Source organism: Phoenix dactylifera, chromosome 16 (assembly GCF_051530095.1).
Source record: "Phoenix dactylifera cultivar Ajwa chromosome 16, Ajwa_hap1_PhDact_Kaust_v1.1, whole genome shotgun sequence".
In the NCBI taxonomy this organism is placed as follows: Eukaryota; Viridiplantae; Streptophyta; class Magnoliopsida; order Arecales; family Arecaceae; genus Phoenix; species Phoenix dactylifera.
This window is the reverse complement of record NC_143205.1, coordinates 22873170-22897464: the sequence shown is the minus strand read 5'-3', so window position 1 is coordinate 22897464 and position 24295 is coordinate 22873170. Positions and strand designations below refer to the sequence as shown.

At 41.1% G+C, this 24295-nt stretch overlaps 2 protein-coding genes across 3 annotated transcripts; both read right to left on the bottom strand.

Moving 5' to 3' along the window:
- Window positions 1-2473: 2473 nt before the first annotated feature.
- LOC103711880 (Protein kinase superfamily protein) lies at window positions 2474-15256 on the bottom strand. Of its 2 annotated transcripts, XM_008798193.6 has the most exons (15): window positions 14535-15256; window positions 14390-14434; window positions 14239-14283; window positions 13976-14125; window positions 13154-13330; window positions 12203-12346; window positions 11768-11873; window positions 11426-11574; window positions 11219-11344; window positions 10370-10513; window positions 9958-10045; window positions 5394-5767; window positions 4512-4835; window positions 3488-3703; window positions 2474-2741 (listed from the first exon to the last, which is right to left on the bottom strand). In XM_008798193.6, exons 1-15 carry the CDS (start codon window positions 14760-14762, stop codon window positions 2607-2609), a joined length of 2451 nt encoding a protein of 816 aa, XP_008796415.3. In that variant the 5' UTR covers window positions 14763-15256; the 3' UTR covers window positions 2474-2606. The 2 variants fall into 2 exon arrangements, with proteins under 2 accessions (XP_008796415.3, XP_088569204.2); XM_088713078.2 differs by lacking the exon at window positions 14535-15256 and having other exon boundaries at window positions 14216-14283.
- Window positions 15257-16212: 956 nt separating this feature from the next.
- LOC103711881 (uncharacterized) lies at window positions 16213-21781 on the bottom strand. Its single transcript, XM_026806509.4, has 3 exons — window positions 21590-21781; window positions 19735-21384; window positions 16213-16866 (listed from the first exon to the last, which is right to left on the bottom strand). Exons 1-3 carry the CDS (start codon window positions 21764-21766, stop codon window positions 16516-16518), a joined length of 2178 nt encoding a protein of 725 aa, XP_026662310.4. The 5' UTR covers window positions 21767-21781; the 3' UTR covers window positions 16213-16515.
- Between the last annotated feature and the right edge of the window lie 2514 nt (window positions 21782-24295).

The following is a 24295-nucleotide window of genomic DNA, read 5'->3' as shown; positions in this document are numbered from 1 at the left end:
ACATCTCGTCCTACTATCATCCAATATCTCTGGAAAAATAAAGGTGGGAAGCCATCCGGCCCTGGAGCCTTGTCCCCCGCAAGGGACCTCACTGCCTCTCTAATCTCCCCCTCCGAAATCGGTCTGATCAAACCTGCTGTCTCCTCCTCTGACACCCCAACCAAAGGCGAGGGTGTATCCGCTAGGCTCCCACCCGCAGGCTGCTTTGTCCACTTAGCCCTGAAGAAGCTCTCCATAACCCTCTGAATCATCTCCGGATCCTCCGACAGCTGCCCCTCCTCATTCCGGATATCTAATTCTGTTCTGATGCCTCCTGATAATTGTCGCCTGGTGGAAAAATCTAGTGTTAAATTTATGATAGCGAGCAAAAAAAAAAAAAAAAAAAAAGGTTGAAATGCCTTTTCTTTTTGCTTAAAAAAAAAGGCCTATTTTCGCATGATTCTTTTTCTTTTTTAATAGGGACCAGCCACCCGCCAACTCCAACCCACCCCCATCTCACCTAAATTAGGTTACTTATTGAAGTAAATAAGGAACCTCCTAAATTAAACTGGCAACGCCCGTGGAATCAGAATTTTTTTATCTGTGGCAAATAACGGGTAAAATATTGACAGCTACACCACTAAGATTCAAGGCCCCAAGCTCCCCTATAAAACTAGGAAACGATGACTTTTCCTACTGAGAAACACTCAAGCATTTCTTTCTCTCCAAACCCACCAAGACAAAGCCATGCAGAGTTGCTGATTCCAAAATCTCCTCTACTTAGCTTTATCCTTCAATAGGTCCCTATAGATAACGTGGTGGAATGCCTGCCTTTTATCTTCACTCAAGATCTGATAAAACGCCGTATACAGTGGATGCAGAGGTGGGAAACAATTCCAATATTTGAATTGCAGAGGCAGCACAGATCTAATCTATTTGCAAAACTTTTCTCACCAGCGATTTCAAACTATACCATATTTCATTTTCCATGTTTCATATAATTACTATAAGTCCATCATTATGTATATATTAACTATATAATAACATTGATAGGCTTTTTTATAATCAGTAAACTATATGGGCGTTAAATGTCATTTTTCCCACATTTCATATAGTGATCATATGATTACTACGTTAAAACATCAATATGAAACCTAATATAATTAATAAAAAAAATTGTCATTAAATTTTATTTTCCATGTTTCATATATTGATCCTACAATAAATTTATGACTACTATATATAAATAAACTAAACCTTATTATAATCAATTCCAATATTTCCTCCGTTCATAAACCATACACTGACAACAGAATGGTTCTATGGTAATTATATTGAAGAATGAAATTAGGTCTAAAAATAAACAATGAACAATTAGGTAGGGCCTATCATTAGATTTTATTCTTGAACGAATGGTTTATAATCACTAGAAAATCTTATATTATAATCAATAAACTGTAGAAAGACTTATCATCAAAATTTATTTCCCATGTTCTACAATGTAACTAGAGAGTGAGAAACATGAAATTTAGGTTTAACATAATTAATGAACCGCAATTAAACCTAGAATAGTTTTGCAGCCACCATTGGAAATACAAAATCTGAGCCCTATTATGAACTATAAATGAAAAAGTCATTAAAATTCATTTTCCATGAAAGTGATTCTACAATAATTTCATAGTCGATGTATGGAAAGATGAATTTTAGATCTTAACCAGGAAGGGGCCATCATCAAATTCCATTTTCCATTTATCAAATAAGACCCTAGAATGGTTCTAATAATGAAGATATTGAAATACAAAATTTAAACCTTATTATAATCAAATAAAGGCATCTATCAAATTTTATTTCTATTGGTCTATATAATCATTGCACTTGAAAGATAATTCTATTATTTCTATATGTATTGCCATTATATAAAAATACAAAATGTATCTTAAGATAACTAATGAGATCACTGTATAAAAACACAAAATTAGAGTTCCCTTATAAGCAACCTGTCTACCAATTTTATTTTCCACGAATCATATAATACCACAAAATGATTTTATATCCATTATCTGCGCGTACTTAAAATATATACTAATATCTTTTAATAGATTTTGTATAGTTAAATTATGATCGATTACAATTTTGATTATATGTTCACCTTCTACACATTAATCTGTATGCGCATTTTACTGGTTCCAACGAAAGCATCAAATGCTCTGGCTGACCGACTGCATATACAACAAATATTTTGGAGGCCGCTTACCAGCTCGGCAAGCTTAAAACCTGGTAAATCTTTCTTGGCCAATCAGAACATTTATCTCTGATTGACCAAAAAATACCTTACCCTTGATTAATGAATAGAACAGTCCCTGCCGACGCTTCAATTGTAACTGGTAGGAGCAACTGCAACACCTATCACTTCACTGATAGGAATTATTACAGAATTTACCGATAGACGAGGGGATTCCTCCACCGAAAAGGAGGAGGATGACGGGATAGAATATGGGCTGCAATTCTGCTTACTAATTGCATAGGTAACACTATACATGGTATTCGTCCCTTCCGAGGGAAGAGCATATTTCATATACAAAAGAAAGCTAATTTTTCTGATTTGTCTAAGTATATGGATTTGCAAGCTACAAAAATGTTTCTCTAATCAATCGTGCTAATATCCGTGAAGATAACCGGCTCCACACCTCTGGCAGCACTTTTGCAGAGATGCCTGGTAGCACAGGAAGAAGCTCTTGGATGATATAAGCAATATCTACATCCTGCCAATGGCCAACATATTAGAAACACTTCATTATTGCAAGATCCAGTTGGTTTAACATGAAGGATTAGATTGCATCAAAACACTGAACTAAGGAAGCCCGTGAAACAAGTGAACATTGGTTCTCTCCCCATGGGCTAGTGCAGTGATTATTAAACAAGATATCAGATGGGCTATTTGATATCCAGCGAACACTGGCACAATCAGCGATGGGGTTTTGTTGAACTCCAGAAACAATCTAATGGATTCTCTTTCAAACAAAACAATCTGATGGGTTCTACTAAAGAACATGCAGAAGAATGCGAACCAATTTAACAGATACAAATGCTTGATGTTACAAGTACAATAGTGAAGTTGGTTATGGCATACTTCCTCACAACCAAGGATACGTTACAGGAAAGCCAACAAGTTTGATTATAAAGATCAAGGTGCTATGAGCATTTCATAATCACCACAATGTGAGGCAGAGCCAAAGAAATGGCAGATTGACAAAATTATATATGTTCAAATGTCCAGAAGTGCAAGTTCAATGGCAGATAATGGACCACTCATAAATGGCATCATGAACAATTAATCTCTAAGGTAATTTCCTACCTCTGGAAGTCATACTAGGATAGCGTAAGTCCATTTTCAGATAATAGTGACAATTACACCAAGCTTTTATAAAAGATAACACCAACCTCAAAATCTCATCAGTCCATATAAAAAATTATACAATGGATACTCAATATAGATAACAGGAGTTACCTGATCTAAAGTTGATTTCGATGAACCAGCAGTTAGAAACTTAACTACTTTCTGGACATTATTCAATATGGCCCTATCTTCCTCTGTGATTGTAGGCAGCAACGCTGCAGGTCTGAGAGGAACCATGCTGAAAATTGGGGCTGAGTTTGCAATTCCCAAAGCTCCAGTTATTTGTACCAACTGCTCTCTTGAAAGTGCATCAATTGCTTTGACAATCTGCAATTAATAGAAAACCACAATCAAATGTATGTGCCCTACCCACCCACCAAGAAAATATGAAAATCTTTAAAGTCATAGAAAATTGTTGGCAGGTGAGCAATGCACCACAAGAAGCAACTTGCAAAAATTGAAATTTCTCAAATTTGCAGCTAGAAAAGCAGTCACAATAAATATACCATCAGACAGCCAATGAATCTGGATATACTTTACAAGCAATAAACGCTCTGTAGCATATACTCAATGATTACATATGAAGCTCACGCATAGACCAAGCATGACTAAATCAGCTTTCATTTTTTCTAAGTTCATTAACATGTTCCCAATGGTTTGCAGGAGTGAAAGTTACTGTTAAAAGAGCAAATCTATTAATAATATCACATGATTGTCCATTCTAGATTAACTGCTTCCTTAAACTGATACGACCATATTACCATCAAGACAAGAAATGGTTGGATTAGACTTGAAAACCATGGATAAACTACAATCTTTAAAAAAAAAATAACAATAAGCACAGTGATCATAATTGATACAGTTTTTACCTTCTGGACACAAAAATCAAAAGCATATCCAAAGAAGTTTGTAGAACATAGACCAGAATAAAAATTTTTGAAAGATGTGTGACTTGAGGATTTGAGACTCACGAGCAATATGACAAAAGACTCATTTGGGTCAATTTTGTATAAACAGAAAATGATGGAATATGACTTAGTTCATTGCGGGGATCCCACTATGGTACAACAAATATAAAGCCACATTATACAATGTGTGTACCCATTAAAAATAATAAAATATCAAAGAAATCTACCTCATCCAGAATAAATTCTCGAAAGAAGCTCCCTTTTTCAGACAGAAGAAATGCGAGGGCTGCCCTTGTTCTGATTGGCTGCTCTGCCTGAGGTACTATTGCCGGAAATACCGGAATTAAATAGCCTGGTTGAATTTGCAAAACTCCAAGATCAGCCATATTTCCGTTCATGTTCTCACCACCCCCACTTTTTGCTGCACTAATGAAATTCTCAAAGGCTTGCATAACATCAATGAATCTCTCTGCATCAAAAACTCCAGATTTTCCATATATAGTATAACGCAACGCCTTCCTTAATCGAGGGGATTCATCAGTTAAAAGTCTCTGTAATTGAAAAAAAATATTAGAAAAATTAGAACCTGGAGGTATAAGAACTAAAATAAAATCTATATGGAATGAAGTGAATTATGATGGAACCATACCAATACATTTTATTCACGGTGTGGTTATATAATGTACACAAATATAAAAGTAAAGGTTGACCAGGTTATCACATTTGGCTAAAATATATGATCATTTACATCTTCGCAATGTTTATTCCAATATGAGTTACTATTAATCCAAAAAAGAAATGGAATACTGTACAGGTCCAGAGTTGCTTATGCTACAAGCAGAAATAATATCAAGGTATTGAATTAATATGTGATATTTCCCTACATTATATCCAGGAATATCATAATGCACACAAACTAGTTTTACAAACAAAGGTGCAGCTCAACTTCAACATATAGATGGGACAACGATCTCTTCATACAAGAATCATGGCTTGGTAATATATCACCAGCAACGAATAATGCATACATGTTCACTGTAAGATCAAGATATAACAAGTGATGTATGGCAATTAAGAAAACTATAACAATATCAGTTGAAAAAGCATACCTGTGCAATATACGGATAAGCTTCATCTACAATGGCAAAATCAGGATTTCCCACTAATGCTATGCCTTCTAATACTCCAATAGCTCTGATGATTAAAGCAAAATATGGGGGTATTCTGAATGGATAATCAAATGTTATTTGAGCCAAATCAGAAGCTAGCTCCTGAAAATTAATATTTTTTGCACCCCCTCCTTCAAGTGCTTGATCAAAAACTTTAGCTAGGACAGGCAATATTGGATCCAAATTAACCCCATCCGGAATGAAATCGAGTTTGACGAAGTCCTTGACAATAGCACCATAGTCACGATGAATAAGGTGAGCTATTGCTTCAATCATACCATACTTTTTATCATCAGTCAATCTTGTCACAAGGCCTGAATCAGAAATGGCATGAATTGTATCATTCATGTCCGTTACAGAAGCCTACAAAATGATGAAAGCAGAACAACTGGTTGCAAATCGGAAAAAATTAACATCATCTCCCACCAGAAGTAGTTCATATTGCATATAGTAGAAAAATGAACTTGTGAATATGCTTAATAGCATAAAAACAGCAAACACACATGTAAAGTTGTATTAGAGTATTTAAACTTTGAAAAGTAGAAGAAACATGGTGAATAACAATTTTACATCTCACCTAGTTAGAGTCAAGGATCAATTCTTGTTTCCATTTTATGAATCTCAAGATAAATGAGCCAAAAGACCCATGAGAACATAATGGTAGAGATAATTATGCAAGAAAGCAGCAGAGAGTTTCACTCAAGCACACACCAAAAGGAAAATGGTTGAGATGCAATTTTTATCATCAACATCACAAATCTAAAGGTCAGCTGTCAATTAACAAAAAAGCTCCCCTTTTGTGCTTATGCTTTGCTTGCTTTGACATTTCAAAATATGCCAATCATTTTATAAAGCATGCACCAACAATCCAGATTAGACACTCTCCAATATACACAAGCATGTTCATTTTTCTTTTTGTTTAAGATTAAAAGGATACAAGATATGCCTAAATGTTTCGAACATGAATTCATGTGTAAATAAAGCCAAGCATTCATTTCACCAAGAATAGTCGGGATTCGTCAAATATGTATGTCTTATAACATGCATGTGTATCATTTGATGTCAATGTTGCCAATAGTAGACATGACGTAAAATGATTTGGTATGGTCATTTTCAAGTGACTCATTGTAGAAGTTTCAAGAGACCTTTACCCATTGCCAAAGGCTCATTAACCTTGGGTTTTCTTTCGCCTCATTCCATAACTTTACTCTAGTAATTGCACCTAATATTGAAATAACTAAAGAGGTCACCCTTAATAGGAGTGGTTGGTAGATTAACTCATAAAGCCAACCACAAATGGTAGAGACAAGGCTTGATGGCCATGGTTATGGCTAATTGCACTTAATTTTTGTAACTAACTGCTCTAGATATACAGTGCAAAATAACCTAGACATATGATGTATTTTTTTTTTTTTTGAGTGTTATGCTTACTCTCATGGAACTATCAAATCAAGACTTTAACTGGTATGACTATAGCATGCTCACAGTCACAGACAATCATCAAGCCTTTTCCAAACATATGACTATAACATGATAGACTATTGAATATATGGCTTTAGTACGTTCTATAAAGGCCAACACCTAAGCTTCAGATGGATAACAAACAATAGTGGTTGATCAAGACCAAAATCAAACAAATGGAATTCGAGAGATCATAAAGCCCAGGGATGCCTTCTATGTCCCTTAAAATCACACTGGAGATTGTGCAACGATACCTGATTGTGCAAGGCGTTGCCAAAATGGGGTTCTAGAAAGGACTCCTTGCACCTTATTTTAATTGCATAAAGTTCTCATTCTTTTTATGAGTTTTGAAATTTATTCTTTTTATGAGTGTTGAAATTTATATCTCAGATTTATATTACGGATATGTGCATATGTGAACAAAGTTTAGGCAGAGTTCAGATAGAAGCACTTCCAAATGGCTTGCAATTGGATTTATATGACATGAATGCAGTCACATGTGATGTTTGAGACGAAGTAGGAAAAGAAGATGAATGACTTGCTGTGGAATCTTAAATTTTAAATCAAACAAATTTGATGCATCAGGGAATGCCTAATCATGCGAACCTGTGGGATGTCTTCCTAAGATGAGGTTTTCTGTAACTCAAATCATTTTAAATGATAAAACCATGCTCATCTGAAATGTTCCCTCTCATAGGATACCAGCCAATCTTTCCGGAAAATAGCAACACGAACATACACTAACTCACTAAGCATTTCCAGATATCACCTCATTTTATCCTTTCCCCTAGGCAAGATTAAAGAGAGACATTTGCCAGTGTACCAAACCTAGAAGATATGAATATTTAGAACCAGCAGACTTTGATAGCTGTTGTGGGGGGGGGGGAGGGGGTCTTGAATTTAGTCCCACATCGGCTAGAGCGGAAAGGTTCCGTGCCTTATAATGAGGAGGGCGAAGCCTTTTCCTTACGAGGGCCCTTTTGTGGGACAAAACCGTGAGGGCAATCCCCCCGTCAGCGCTGGACGCGCGGGCCGGAAACGTCTCCCTCCGTCAGCGCTGGACGCGCGGACCGGAGCGCCCAAAGCGGACAATACCTCGTGGGGGACGCGGTCTCTTTCTGCTCGGCTCGGTTGGGACTAAGGCTGTTGCCGGGGTGAAAATCCCGCAACAGATGGCGCTAGAGGAAGGGCCAGCCTCCTTTCTCCATTGACTACCCTCCAGGACTGTGGGGGCCCGTTGGGGTAAAACCTGGCCGGAACCTTCCCGCTGGGGGGGCTATGTTGTGGGGAGGGGAGGGGGCCTTGAATTTAGTCCCACATCGGCTAGAGCGGAAAGGTTCCGTGCCTTATAATGAGGAGGGCGAAGCCTTTTCCTTACGAGGGCCCTTTTGTGGGACAAAACCGTGAGGGCAATCCCCCCGTCAGCGCTGGACGCGCGGGCCGGAAACGTCTCCCTCCGTCAGCGCTGGACGCGCGGACCGGAGCGCCCAAAGCGGACAATACCTCGTGGGGGACGCGGTCTCTTTCTGCTCGGCTCGGTTGGGACTAAGGCTGTTGCCGGGGTGAAAATCCCGCAACAGAACTATGTTGTGGGGGGGAGGGGGCCTTGAATTTAGTCCCACATCGGCTAGAGCGGAAAGGTTCCGTGCCTTATAATGAGGAGGGCGAAGCCTTTTCCTTACGAGGGCCCTTTTGTGGGACAAAACCGTGAGGGCAATCTCCCCGTCAGCGCTGGACGCGCGGGCCGGAAACGTCTCCCTCCGTCAGCGCTGGACGCGCGGACCGGAGCGCCCAAAGCGGACAATACCTCGTGGGGGATGCGGTCTCTTTCTGCTCGGCTCGGTTGGGACTAAGGCTGTTGCCGGGGTGAAAATCCCGCAACAGATGGCGCTAGAGGAAGGGCCAGCCTCCTTTCTCCATTGACTACCCTCCAGGACTGTGGGGGCCCGTTGGGGTAAAACCTGGCCGGAACCTTCCCGCTGGGGGGGCTATGTTGTGGGGGGGGAGGGGGCCTTGAATTTAGTCCCACATCGGCTAGAGCGGAAAGGTTCCGTGCCTTATAATGAGGAGGGCGAAGCCTTTTCCTTACGAGGGCCCTTTTGTGGGACAAAACCGTGAGGGCAATCCCCCCGTCAGCGCTGGACGCGCGGGCCGGAAACGTCTCCCTCCGTCAGCGCTGGACGCGCGGACCGGAGCGCCCAAAGCGGACAATACCTCGTGGGGGACGCGGTCTCTTTCTGCTCGGCTCGGTTGGGACTAAGGCTGTTGCCGGGGTGAAAATCCCGCAACAATAGCCAAATGATTTCTTTCCTAGATTCAAAATCCTATAGTACCAAATATTTTTAAATTTGATATAAATATTTAAACATAGATAGCATGTCTTAACCTCATCAATTTGTGCAAACTTTTATGTTAGCAGTAGTTCCTTTCCACAGCAAAAGATTGTTCAGATACATCTTGCTATTTCCATAGCACGTGCCTCCAAAACTGGATGCTCATAGCATTTATTCAATCTTGGTAAAGGAAACATTGATTTTAATTCATATGATCTATCTGCTTGTTACGTATCTATTTGAGGTCAGGGAAACATTGATTGATCCATGTTAATGACTAATGACTTTAAAGAAACCAAAATAAGAGAGTTATTTTTCCTTCTTTCATTCCCCCGCCCACTTACCTTCCTACTGCCTTTTTTTCGCCCAGATGGTGTAATACACAAACCTGGTATGAATACAGCCACGAAAATCAGAAAATAAAATGTCCCGAAATGCTATGGGTACATGAGCTTTAGAAAACTAAGGAATCCCTCCTGAATGATCCGCCACATACGAGGGCATCCCACTGCCTTTATAAGCAGACATAATTTGATGTTTACACTCTTTTCATTTTATTGGGTAAGGAAGTCTGTATTGTATTTAGAACTCCTAGAAGTGCATTAAACTCTACAAGGATATAGGATGAAGAATAAATTTTGCATGTATGATACTCCTAAACTTATAGACATATTATCCTCCATAAATAGTCAGGTAAAGTGGAGCATTACCAAAGTCAAGTATAGCCAACTTTCCATCTGGGGTACGAATCATATTTCCAGGATGAGGATCAGCATGGAAGAAACCAGTATCAAGCAACTGTAAATCCAACTTTAAAATGATCAGATAAAACTATATCAACACTTCCACAAAGCTTAGAATAAATGAATATATTTTCAAAAACTGCAGTAGCTATATTTACAATCTTAAGTTTAAATAGTTTGCAGATTCAAACTTATGATCTCCAGAAAGCAAGTGGGTAATAAAGGTGAGAGAAAAGGACATATTTTCAACTCATTTCTATGGTTAAAGGGCAGAGAAAAACTACTGTGCAGCAAAATTATTAATAAACCACAAACTAATGGGCAGGTGCAGCATGCATCACTTCCATTAGTAATGAACTGAAAAAGGGCGTCACATTACCTGTTTTAGGTAGCATATGACTCCAACATTAACCAGTTCCCCAACATCGTCCTCCGTACTCTGTGATAGTTTTTCTCCTTCTACCCATTGTGTGGTAAGAACCTTTCTTGATGTGTACTTACGGTAAGTCTTTGGTATTACAACCTGACATGTTAAGAATTCTTCAAATTAGCCAAAAAGTATTATTGTATATCTAAAAAGATGAAAGAAATTTAATGATTGCTTTGTACAACGCTGAGAGATCGTTGCATGTATGACAAGCAAATTGAGCAGTTCCATCACTTAGCTCAAAATAGCATTTTGAATTAAAATTTATGAGAAATCTCCAAAAGGAGGGTTTTCTATAATGAAAATTAAGGTCCATACTTCACCATCTGCACAAAACATGTCAACCTTGCCATAGGCAGAGACCAACAGTTGACCAAGACTAATGATAGAGAAAATGCAAGATGAAGAGGGGATGTTTCATAGCACGTTATTGTTCAAATGTTAGAGCCCCCATACCATGATCCCAAGTGATAGATCAAGTACCATATATCTATTTACGAAGATATAAGGGTAGAGCTGATTTTAGGTGTGGAAGCACATAGGAAATAAAAGAACCAAGCTTCGTAATAACTTGTCTGCTAATTCAACTAATAATTGCAATCACAAATTAAAATTCTTGATCTAAAGCCAAATCTAACAACTTCCTCTAGTGTCTTCAGGAACATAATCATATAGTTGCTTTAATTTTAAAAGAAAGAAGGACTTTTCTTTGCATTCACCAACTAGTTTAGTTACATCTTGAACAGTTAGGTCGGTGATGATTGATTCTACCATTCAAAAAGGTTAAGAACCAGTGACTACCTGAGGAAGGTCTTCTCTCATCATTTCCGCAAAGAGAGTTCCATTTTCACCTTCATTAATATAATCAAGTTCCTCAAAAAAGCGAGAAGCCCATTCATCCACCAGTCCAACAATGTCAATGGAAACCTGATGGATTAAACAAAACATAAATAAGTGGTAGTCTGGTGAAGGAGTGACAGTTTTATTTGCTTCAGCAATAGATGTTACCTGTGGAAATCTTCTCAAAAACAATCCTAGCTTCCGAATAATGTATAGATCTACTGTTACGGTCTCAAGAACAAAAGGCCGCTGTACTTTGACAGCCACCAACTCGCCAGTTTCTTTTAATCGACCTTTGTATACTTGTCCTAAGGATGCTGCAGATAGAGCATTATGTCACAAGAGATTAGAAAAAAAGATATCAGCATCTAATATGACAATAGAAAGGCAAGATAATTGACAAAAAGTTCGGAAGGAAGAAAAGAAAGTATTCCACTGCTGATATACATGTCACTGCCACTTTCAACAAAAATGCAGAACAACTTTTTTGAGACAGATGGGTGAAATTACCAGCAGCAATTGGAGAGGAAGTCAGTTCAGAATAGATATTGCACCAAGGCTGACCAAGCTCTTCTTTGATAAGGGACATTGCTACATCATCTTGAAATGAAGGAACCTTCGAGTATCACACAAACAAAAACCAAATCAATTCAAGTAACATGCGTTCAGAGAATGGACTTGAAAACTAGTGTTAGTTTTCTTCCAAATAAAGTGCACCAAACAGATCAGAATTCGTATTGACAAAAATGTTATGAAATAAATTCTTTCTTAGAATGAAATATATACAAAATTAATGCATTTTAATTTAAGAGTTAGTAGCCAATACTGCTATCAATTTTATATGATAAGAACTTACTGTTCTTGCAACTAATATACCTAAAATCTAAAATTATATCATTTTCAATATTGTATCTAATAAATTTGTGAAAAATGTGAATAAGTTACCTTATCACAGAGCTTCTGCAATTCGGTCATTGCAGCAGGAGATAATATGTCTGGTCGAATACTTAGTGCTTGCCCAAGTTTAATGTAAGCTGGACCCAAAGATGTTACAATTTCCCTCAATTCAATGGCTCTTGCAACTTCGTTCTACAAGATACAAGCAGAAAGACAAATCATGAAGCACGAAAAAAATCCTATGAAATTGAAGGGGTAGATGAAATTTTTTTTTTTAAAAAAAAATCCAGGTATTAGAAGAAGAAAAGAATAGCTTAAAAGTAACTAGCTAAAAGTCCAGATAAGTACACTGAGAGCATGATCTTAGTCATACATTCATACAGAGAGAGTATTTTCACAGCTTCCAGTCAGAAAAGCAATAGAAAAGCATTTGATGACCATAGACCTGTTCTGGTCGTAGCCACAATGTTCTATGCATTCACAATGCAAAATTTTCAACAGCCATGCTCAAGAACAGAACAAGCTGCCTTCAGCAGAATAAGCATGCATGACCAGCAATTTCATGGAATCTTATCATATTCATGAGTGAAAAGTAAGGATGCCAACTGACCCATAACATTAAGTCAAATCTAGGGCATTGATAACAGGTTATGAGGGGGATAATTCCTAAGGGTTGGTAGCACATGTTAACACTACAAGTCACAAGTAAGTGCTTCCTCTGCACATAATGACGAAGATGGCCTACTATCCCCTCCAATTTAAATACTAAATAACTATAAGTTCCAAATTACTCAAATAGATCTTGTAAGATTGCTTACATTTGAAAAAAAAAGAAAGAAGGAAAGAAAATTAACAATTGATAACACAATAATATGCTGACTTAATGAATGATACCTCCTTGTAGTACCAAACCCTAGACCAACGAGGATCAGAAGCAGCAGCAAATTGTAAAAGCTGTTTTTTATTGGAAAAAGAAATTGCCTGTGCCTGCAGCTATACCTCTTTGATCTTCTTGGTAACCAAATCCCATGCTAAATGAGATAGAAAGCCGCCAGCAACAGATAGCAACTGTACAACACGTGTCGCAACAGCTCTAGGACGTTTTCCCCAATAAGACGCTATGATATCAGGATCATACACCAAAGGCAAAGTCTCACTGCTGGTCATTTCTGGTACCTATATAAGTAAATGCAGAAAGCCCTCAACAACATAAACAATAAAATCCCAAATAAATGGACTATGTTAGCATTAATGCTTGCGTTGTTTTTATTGATTTTTGGAGTGCGCATTTACAGGCAACAATTTCCCAGGAGAATCCTTGAGACCATAATTTCAACAAAAACTTAAACGATCTTCAGAACTCTCCAGAACTAACTCTGACTGATGTGAGTTATTACTTTGTGAAGCCACTGTTTTGTGTATCCAACAACTCAATCTGACATCCCAAACCCTAATTTAGATCATTTGCAGTCATCAGAAAGTAAGAGTTCATGTGACACATCTAGTTTCTTGACCTCAATATATGATGATAAGCATTAACAATGAATTTACATCGACCTCAATAAATGATGATAAGAATTAAGAATGAATTTGAAGTTTTTGTCTATCCACTTTTTCTGCTACGCGCCATAAAACTCGCATGACCAGCAGACATTCTTGCAGAGACAAAAATACCAGCGGAGACGTCAAAAGAGCTCGAAGATATGCCGACATAGCAGGTCCATCGAACGAGCATTCAACATTGAATTCTCCCGGTGCCAAGCTAGGAGCGCTTCCTACATACTCTTGAAAAAGGAAAGATTAAAATCAAAAGGAACGGACCTCAACAAGGCGGAGCCGGATATTCTCATCAGCAAACTGCGAATCAGAGAGATTCTGACCGCGGAGTCCTCTCATCAGTGTCGCCAGCTGCTCGTCCTCCTCCATCTGCTTCCTCACCCTCTTGATCTCCTCCGACACATTCCCAAGTCCCTGAAAAATCCCAAGAAACCATCAAAAAGAATCATCAGAAACAAAAAAAGAAACCAAAAGCGTAAAGAAAATTTAAATGAAAAAAAATACCCTATCCCCAATCTATCTCTTACGTTCGTGGTCTCATTGGGTGCCTTCAGCGAGGAAGCTTGAGACTTCTGAAAAAGCCAAGAAACCACCAAAAGGAGTCTCAGAAACCGGGAAAAGGGGGGAAAAAACCCTACTAGAAAATCAAGAAACCCTAACTCCAAATCGATTCCTTACGTTCGCGGCCCCATTTGGCGCCTTGCGCGAGGAACCTTGAGAGCTCTGAACAATTCCAAGAAACCATTAAGAAAAAGTCCAAAACAAGGAATCATACGGAGAAAAACAAAATCCAGAAACCCTCAGCTCAACATCGATTTCTTACGTTCGCGGCTCCGTTGGAAGTCTTGGACGAGGAGGATCTGAAATCAGGCCCAGCATTACCGGACTTTGGCTCCGTGGCCACCGCGAATACCCCGGACCGCGGCGACCTAGAGGCGATAGGGCGGTGGCAATTCCTCCTCCGTCCTATTTCGAATCCATCGGGCGAAGGGGCGAGCGAGCGGCGGAAGGGCTTGATGCCACAGTAGACGAGCTGAGGGGCGGCTTCCATGGCAGAAGAAAGCGGAGCTCCCCCTCTCTTCTCCCCTTTCTTGATCTCAGATCTGGGACAGAGATCAAGAGAGAAGACGAAGAGTTAAAACGGAGAGAGGAGGAGAAACCTTTTATAGTGTTGCTACGCTGGCCGGAGTCGTGGAAAGGCGGTCGAAGACTTGAAGCGGATCAGCTATAGTCAGTGGTTACAAGAGGCTAGCGTTTCTCAGGACAATTTATAGCATCCGTCCCATCCAATACGTAACGAGATAAAAAAATTCTTCATATGAAAAGCAAATGCAGCTGCAAAAGAAGCACCAGACGGAGTAGACAAAGAAAGAGGTAATAAGGGAAAATTGGACCGGGGCCGACAAACACTAGAGGATATGCCGCTAGCGTCTCAGACGAGGTGTCGCGTGTTTCTTTTCTTTTTTCTTTTTATTTACGTGGCTCCCGGCCACCGGGCTCAAAGGAGAAGGCCTGGACGGTGGGGGGACACGTGGCGGTTATCGTAGAGGGGCGATGGGCACCTCTGCACCGTCAAGGTAGTAAGGCTGTCGCGTTTCCTGGGGACAAAATATTGCCACGTGGCCTGAAAGGCTTTTTGTGACGTCAGCGTTGAAGCAACGGTCAGTGGCTGGTTCCTGAGCGAGCTGCAACTAAACACGTGATTTCTTCACGAGACCGGGTTGTATCGTTCCCGAGAAAGAACGGCTCACCTTCCTTCGCACGAAAACACCGTTGGATAACCCACTACACAGATCCCAAAGCACTCCGAACTCGTCATTCATCCGTTGGCACAGCTCTCAACGCTAGTAGCTGATGATCCAACGGTGGATACGCACGAAGGAAAGTAAGTCCTTCTTTCGCGAGAGACACACCCCCAACGCTTCATTACACCGAGATCAAGACCTCCCGACTAGCGTGAAAGGACCACACATCAGGGGGCCCACCTCTTATTTACTTACTAGAAGGGTGTTTAGTATTTTTCTTGAGGAAACAGTCCTCCGGTTCTTTCTTGGCCAACTACATTTTGCTCCGGTTTTATCGCTAAGTAGTTGAAAAATAACGATAAACTGAAAAAATTTAATTTCGTTACAGCCATTGCGACGAGGCCGTGACTTCGACATTGGTGTATCCTGCCCGTAACAATTTCTTTGTGGTATTCCTCGCAGAAAGTAATTTGTTTATGGTAGCAAAAATGTTGATCGAATGTAACGTACTGTCATGGAGCCATATGGGACCTGCAAGATTAATTTGTTTATGGTAGGCAACATGTCGATCAAATGTATTTCTCTCAGAAGGTAATTTGGTTCATCAAAGCAAACACCTGAAAAAAAATATATAAATGAACGCAATAGAATCTTTGTAGCCAAACTAATGCATATGATAAGTATCCATTATGCATGGACTGAATATATGTCGCTCCCACAAGGCCCATTATGAGGGTATCCTCAAGGATGAAACTATTTTGCAACGGTATCCAAAATTCAAAATTATCATAATATTCAAATTAGATGACCAAGGACAAAAATGACTCGAGCAAGACTTCATAATGTTGCGTTCAAAAAATTACACTGCAGGGAAATCCTTCATCACCAGAAAGAATGCGCCGACGGATCTAACTCACCAACGTAGGTTAAAATCAGTTTCCGCAGAAGGCTTCTGGAATTCATTTCACTTCGAGCATCGCCCAGGAATTTAAAATCTCATGGAGTTTACACGGTTTTGCCCACAGGCTCCATCCGGGCACCGTTGCATCTCTCGCGGACTCAGATTCTTGCCTTCCCTTGTCTAGTTTGCTCTGGCCTCTTCTTAGATTTGCACTTATTGTCCTGCAATTTCTTTTTCTTTGCTTCAGGCGATATCCAAGTATAATCTGGGGGTATCGTGAAAGGATCCTCGATGTTTTCAACACAGTTGCTTGGTCCTGATGATTTTGATCGTTTCTGATGGGAAGATCCCTTGATCCACTGAAGCCATGAACTTGAGGGCTGCTTTTTACTAGGGTGGTTCTTCTCAGGACTCGAAGGAGGTGTGGAGAAATCTTCCAATGGCTGTAATTCTTCGAACTTGGTAAACGTGACGAGGACTCTGATGGTAGGCACAACTGGGATGGCAACCTGAAAATAACCACCATGTGCTCAGAAAGAGAGACTACATGAAAGGACATCCGGAATAAATGGGAAGTTTATAAAATTATCAGAAGCAAAAGAGCTCAAAGGGAATATATTTGACCATGGGTTCACAAGCAACCCAACAATTCGAGAGTAATTCAAACAATAAGCGAAGCCCAGTTCAGTTACCGTTATGCAGCCCCCTGATACTTGTGTCGAAATTTCAAGGTTGCTCTTGGAAACCTTATCTAGATAACAAATCTGGTGGGAAGCAGGCCAACAAAACTATAACAAGAATAAGTAAAACTTTGCAGGCTACAAGAATCCGACCAATCATTAGCATCCTCTAATTGGTCATACACAAAATCAGGTAGCCACAAAATTTTCAAGGTAGCATTCTATCAAAAAACTTAAGGTAACAACTCAAAACATGTAGACAATAGCCAAGCAAAAAGGTTTTACTCAGAGGGAGAGAGAGAAGCTCTAGATGTTTCTGTCCCAAGCCCTATTAACAATGCAAAACACTGAAAAATGCATAGTACTGTAGCTATGCCAATTATTTCTAAGCCATCACCATTAACCAAACTGTCAAATAGCGCTGTGGAGCTCCAACTCTGAACTCAAGAAACAGGGCATGCTTTATTTCCCCGTTGAACTACACAACCATGATTCCACAAACTATGCTTATCTACCTAACTGTCCTCGCGATGCCTGCTTTACATATCAGATTAATACTACATTCTTAGTTTTTTACCTCCTAATGATAACTTCTACAGAATATAAACACTTCTTATGTACCTGGCACTCCACTCATTCCTTGCCCTGTGGTCTGTGGTGTGCGCTTTGACTCACCATTTGCCACTCAGGACACCTCCAACCCCTAAAATAACCCCAATGGATACCAAAATTATGGAGCATGTAAAGAAAATCTGAGAAGCACTCAAAAACCAAGAGCACCAACTCATCTAGCAGAATTAAGTCTTCTGAGTCCAAGAGCATTTCCAGCCAACCTACCAGGTGGTCAGCTTGACCATAGATTTGAGAAGTCTGAAGGACACAAAGAAGGTTCCAAGATTCCCACACCAAAGCTCAGCTGCCATATTCTAGGTTCAGGCACCAAACTTCTAAATGTGAATCAGTTATGGTCCATCAATAAAAAGTCTTTTTTTCCTTAGTTCTCCGATATCCACCGTGCAATGTAAGACTGATAGAAAACTAGAAGTTTTTGTCAACTTAATGGTCCATACCAAATGGATGACACTCGCGCCCTGCACAACCAGTCCATTTGCATAGAACTAGTGTTTCCCTAGCATATGTTTAAGCTACTTATTTACTCGGCTGCACCCCTTTCCAAGGTAGTATCAACAGAGGAAAGAGACGGTCATCCACATATCAAGAAGAGCACAGTGAGCACCTGATATACTAATGCCGCAGGGAATGACTGTTCTTTCGTAGAAAAACAAACATGAAAGTGCAGATAGTAGCTTCCTGTTGTTATCCAAGGAATTTCTGATGTTCCAAGGTACAAAGCATCCAGATAGTGTAAGAATATTTCCAAATCATGGTTATATAAGATATTTGAAGCAAATAATTTTTCATTAGGTATAGGTTTCCTCTCAATATATAAAATAACAGATTTCGTCATCAAATAGAGCTTATGATGCCAAGAATGTGATTGCGCTCCTTTCTACAAAATTGAAACAAGGAGGGATAGAGAAAAGATCAATCTTCACCACTAGTTAGCAAAATGGTAAATACAGTTACTCCAAATAATTATGAAGATAATTTATTTGAGAAGTTGAGATCTGCCCTTCTCAAAGCAAGATGATTGGACTACAGATCAAATTTTTGATCCCCATCTCTTAAACATTCATCTAAGATTTCTTCCAAGTACCAGTCTATTGTTGGCTTCTCAAGCTTTATTGATTTTGAAGATCACCTTTCCAAACATGGATTAAACAGAAAAGCGAAGGTGGAAATTTGTCTAGACTTTCATAAAATATGTGCTTTTTCACACAACATTCTTTTTTTTTCTTGATAGTGCACAACATTCTTGAATGGCACAAGTATTAATATCTTCATGATCACGAGCTATGGTGTTCAGAACTAGATCGACCTAGTAACAACTCTCGTGCCTCAAAAATGATTGCATGACAATAGAAATCTATGCATGCAAAAGGTGTGTGCTACAGAAGCAGGTTCTTGCATAAGGAACAAAAGGGAGATAAACAGTGAGAGGAATATGAAAAGTAGTTTGCTGGATTACAAGATAACCATTTCAGAATTCCAGCTCAAATTGATATGATTGTGAGATCCACTATAAAAACCAAAAATTAGATTAGAAAAGCTCGGCATTTATCAACCCATCAGAGACTGAAAATCTTTCATTTTTCGGGCCAGAGGACCCTACAAATGTAAATGTAGCTCTATCATCCATATACATAAGCACCATCATAAAGGCCAACCCTTTAGCATGCGACTCAGTTTGATCAAGTACTTGGTTGTAAATCACAAATTATTTTCTAGGAGGACGAGTTAGTGTCCAGAAAATCGAGATAAAGTTTGACCATTCAAGCACCCATCTTCTATTAAAACATTCTGATAACAACATTTAGAAATCCATCTGAAGAAATAAGATGTCACAAAAAAGAACTGGCAGATTCCTTGACTAACAACAAAAATGGAAGATACCAATCTATGTAAGTTTGCAAAAGATATGACCAATTACAGCTAACAAGATGAAACTACATCTGGCTATCAGATATGCAACAAAGATTATCAACATGAGGAATAGAAAAGGAAATACTTGCTGAAGAAATTATTAAAGTCTGAAATAAGTAAAAGACCCATTCAACATATGTCATTAGGCCATACCTTGACTGGAAAAGTCCCAGAAGGAAGTTTTGTAGTTAGCAGTTCTTGCAAGCGGCGAATCGCCTTCACCTTATTCGCAAGTATGTCGAGCAGTGGCAGAAACTCCTCGGTCCTAATTGGAAAGTCAGGAGAAAGCCAGAGAACAGGCCTCAAAGCTCTCTTGAACTCGCTCTCCCGGCGTCGACTCCCATTCTCCAGATTCGCTGTAGATTTCTTCAAATCCCTGACCCTTGCCTCTTTTATGTCCTCTCTCCTGCAGGCAATCCCTATCGAATGCCTTCCCTGGCTACCAGGAGTCCTAGATGGAGGCGAATCCCCAAGGAGGTTGCTCACTTTCTCATCTACACAAAGTGAGCTCCTTGGCGGTGCCATCTTCTGCTGCAAATCCTGCTTGTGATGATCAAGATCATCCTTCTTTCCCCAATTGCCGAGCCAGCGTTTCTTATCTTGCTTCCTCCCGCCATCGCCCCAACTACTCGCATCCTCGTCCGGAATTTCTCTCGGCTCGTAGCAACTGTGCCGGTGCCTCACAAAGTCATCGGAGAGACCTTCGTCAATAATATCCGGCGACCCCATCTTCAAAGCGATTTGCAGTTGCTTCCGCTCCTCCACGGTCAAGATATCCTCGTAGTTGTCGTTCTCCGTCTCGTTGTCGTTGCAAGAAGGGACGACGGCCTCCTCGTCGTCGGGCGCCACGCCGGGGACCCGCCGGGACTTGACGCTCACGACCACATGATGCATGTCATACACCTTGGCCTTCCACGAGCCGACCGTCTCCGACCGCTCCTGCCGCCTCCAGTTCAGCTGCGGCAGCAGCACGGCCCGCGTCACGTCGATCCCCGGCCGGAAGATGTTCGTCTTAGACATGGCCGAGACTTCCTGCTGGACCTCGGCATCGCTCGCGGGCGCCCCGGCGCCGTCGAGAGCATTCACCACCTCCTTGTCCTTGTGCGAGACGATGCACAGCGATCCGGAGGGCACGTTGCCGTCCTCCGAGCCCTCCCCGAGGAAGAGAATGCTCTGGTCGGCCCGCTGAATCTTGAATCCGTCGAATCCGGCGAGCGTCATGTCGGCGCGCAGATTGGAGCCCCTCTTCCAGATCTTGTAGGTGTCGGAGGGGGCGATTCTCGAGATGAAGGGGATGACGGAGCTCTCGAAATGGAAGGTGATCTCCATGTAGAAGTCCCGCATCCGCCGCATGGTAGCGATGACGCGGGGAAGGCGGCGGCGCCACTTGGCCCAGGCCTGGGGCTGGTGGTGGCGGACGATGACGCCGGCGAGGTGCTCCTCGTGGGCGCAGATGGCCTCGTGGAGTGCGCTCCAGCCATGCTCGTTGTGGAGGCTCCAGTCAGCGCCGGCGGCCATGAGGAGCTCGGCGGCGGTGGCGTCGCCGAGGCGGACGGCGAGGTGGAGCGGGGTCTCGCGGTTAGGGACGTCGCGGCGGTCGAGCGCCGCGGAGATGGCGTCTGCCTTGGCCTCCTCGGCGAAGGAGTCGGCCTCGGTGCGGATCTCGGAGGGCTCCGCGAGGCGGGGGAGGGAGGAGATAATGGTCTTAAGGGCCTCATAGTCGCGGGCCAGGACGGCCTTGTGGACGGGGCTGTGCGAGTACTTGGATGCATCGATCCCGGCCATTCCTTTTTCTCTTCGTTTCTTCAGGGAGAACGAAGGTAAGAATGAAACCAAGAATTGTGTTGAGAGAGAGAGATAGAGGGAGGGAGATGAAGGACAATCTATGTGAATTTCATGGAGAGAGAAAGAGAGAGGAGGAATCAAAGTAAGGATGGAATGGAAGAAGAGGCATTATTAAAGGAAAGAGAAGGAAACGGAAGAGGAGGTTACAGAGAGAGAAACTTACATCGCTCATTCTTTGCTGTTCCTTACTTGGGAAGAGGAGGAGGAGGGAACTGGATATGAATAAAGAACAGAGAGAGGAGGAGATGGGTGAGGGACGAAGGGGGGGACGGAGAGGAAATTTTTTAGAGGATCGCTGTGCTCCCCCGAAGGCAGCTGCGCAAAATGGACACCGACCCATTTTTGAAGCCTCCTCCCCGATTCTCGGAGATTTGGGGCAGTGGGGTACTCGTGTACTTTTCACATTTCATCAGTGCAATCACAATTTTACCCTCGAAATATCACCATAGATCCTCGTTCATACCTTTGGGTCGATCATTTTCCGTTTCCCCTCCGATCGACTTCTAAAAAGGATCGGCGAGGACGCGTGTTCGTTCTCTAGCTCGTTAGAAATATTTCGACTCCTGCTAGCGACCAGTAAGGACAAGCCACGTAGAACATGCTTGCTGTTTGATGCTTGGTTAGAGTACCATCGCAGTCTCGCTTCGGCATTGCTAGCAGAGTCAAAAAAATAAAATACTCTATGAATGTGGAGGAATGAATATAAAACGGGTTCAAAAAAATTTTTCAGAATAGTAAACAGCAAAAAAGACGACTCGGTCAGTAGCTTTGTTAATCTTCCGGAATACATGTACAACCTGAAAGACATTACACTTCATCTGCAACTTTCGGATGTCATCTACAAGCAGATGATCGGACACTCACGCTCTTTCTATAGAATTCGCTCAATCACCTTCATTGAGTTTTTCCTTCAAAATGATGCTCCTAGTTTCCAGTACTCACCTCGCATAGGAAACTCCCTTCCAGACGGTCCGAAGTTCCACCTCCGAAACTGAGGTCTCGAATGTATGCCGTCCTCTCCCCGCAATTAGTCTAAACTCGTGATCTCTAGTCACAAAGGTAATACCAGAGCGGCCTCCACCAACTGGCACACTACCATCAAAGTCATGGAGTACTTTTCGTCCACGAAACTGCCTAATAAGGTATTCTGCTGTTCTGGCTTTCACAGCCGAGCTGATTGAATCCGCTGCTAGGTGGTGAGTGAAACAGAGTCACGGCCCAGTCTCTCCGCGTTTTGTTTTTTCGTGCCTTTTGGGGGCACAGGGAGGAGTGGGGACCGCCGCGGTTCATTTTAGTTCCCAGGCCCTGAAACTTTTCCACTAGGGTTCCTTCTGTCCCCAGAGGCCGATATCGGGCTAGAGAGGACGCGTGGAAGGACCGGGAGTTGCTGGGAAGAGGAGTCTGGGGGAGACCGGGTCTCCCCTTTTAGGGGAGAGTCAAAGATGCCTCTCTTTTTTCTTATTGAAAGCTGCAGCGAGCCAAAGAGTTGGTGTATACTAGGATGGCAATCGACAAGTAACTTTCTTTCAATATATTTTATTGGATTCTTATTTTGTCTGTGTTGATATGGAGGCATGATTTGCTCGATGATGGTTGCTCAGGTTATTGAAATAGTAGGATCACGAGCTTGCACAATGAGATTCTAGCGGATTTTAGGGAATGTAGAGCGTTTGAATGGAATGAACGTTATATGGCAATGGCAAATTGGCACTCCATTAGGGGATTTGCTTCCAAAAGGATTCCACTTGGGCAATAATCTGCAATCTGTTGTCCACCTTTTCCATTATAACTGCGTTTATAGAAACAGTGGAGGCCATCACTCGCCCATAACATAGGCCAAAAGGCAAGAACTATCATGGAACTTATATATCTCTAGCTTAGCACCATGAGGTGGAGCCTCTTGATTAGACGAGAGAATATCTTTCTCCATCACATTGCTATACAATCCCCCTTTGTTCTCCAACTAGTGCGGGACACAGGGCACATTTAAGGGAAAAGCCTGAATTTTTGTGAGCATGGGGCATAGAACTAATGGATTTCAGCTAATATGATCGGTTCTCTTTTTTAAACAAGCATACAACTAATGGACATGTATTTTTTTTTCTTATCAATAAACAATATTTAAAAACCAGACCTTGGCAGTGGATAGCAGTGCATCATAGTCCACATAGGTTGGATCTTGATTGGCATGATTTATCAAACGCAATGCATGGTTGCACTCTTAGATGCTCTCTTTTTCGAAGAAAAGAAAAGAAAGCTGTCTGTTATTACTAGGTGAAACAATATTTTGGCAATTGGCAGCGAAGCACTTGAAAGATCCCTGCCTCTAGCATCCACAATTTACGTCGAAATTATGTTATTCAGAAGGAGGCTAACATCTAGGTTCATTACATTTTGCAATTCAAGTTGGGTTTGTCACATAAGAAACTTTACTATTGCTATCAAGTAGAGCACAAGGCACCACTGGTTTCAAGGTTTAGCTAATAATATAATCTTCAAGTATGTCCAAGATAAACTTATTATTACCATACTTCCTGCACAAATGTTATGAAGGAGACAATTAAGATTAATGAGAAGTAATTAGGATACATTTATCTCTTCTTTTTTTTTTTTATGTGTTTATGCTTCGGACAGACATGTGCCCTAAATGATGCTAAAAGACTGAGTCCGATCATCTTTTGCCAACTCATTACTGTGGTGATTCATTGCACTTAATCGATTCATAATTATGATATAACATAAACAAGTGCAATGCTACAATTCCTTGCTCATGTTCATGTTAAATTTCTCTCCTGACGGTGGGGTAGGAAGGCTTGGTATGATTCAAGAGTATTTGAATAGTCAAATACAAGAAACTTAAGCATGAAGG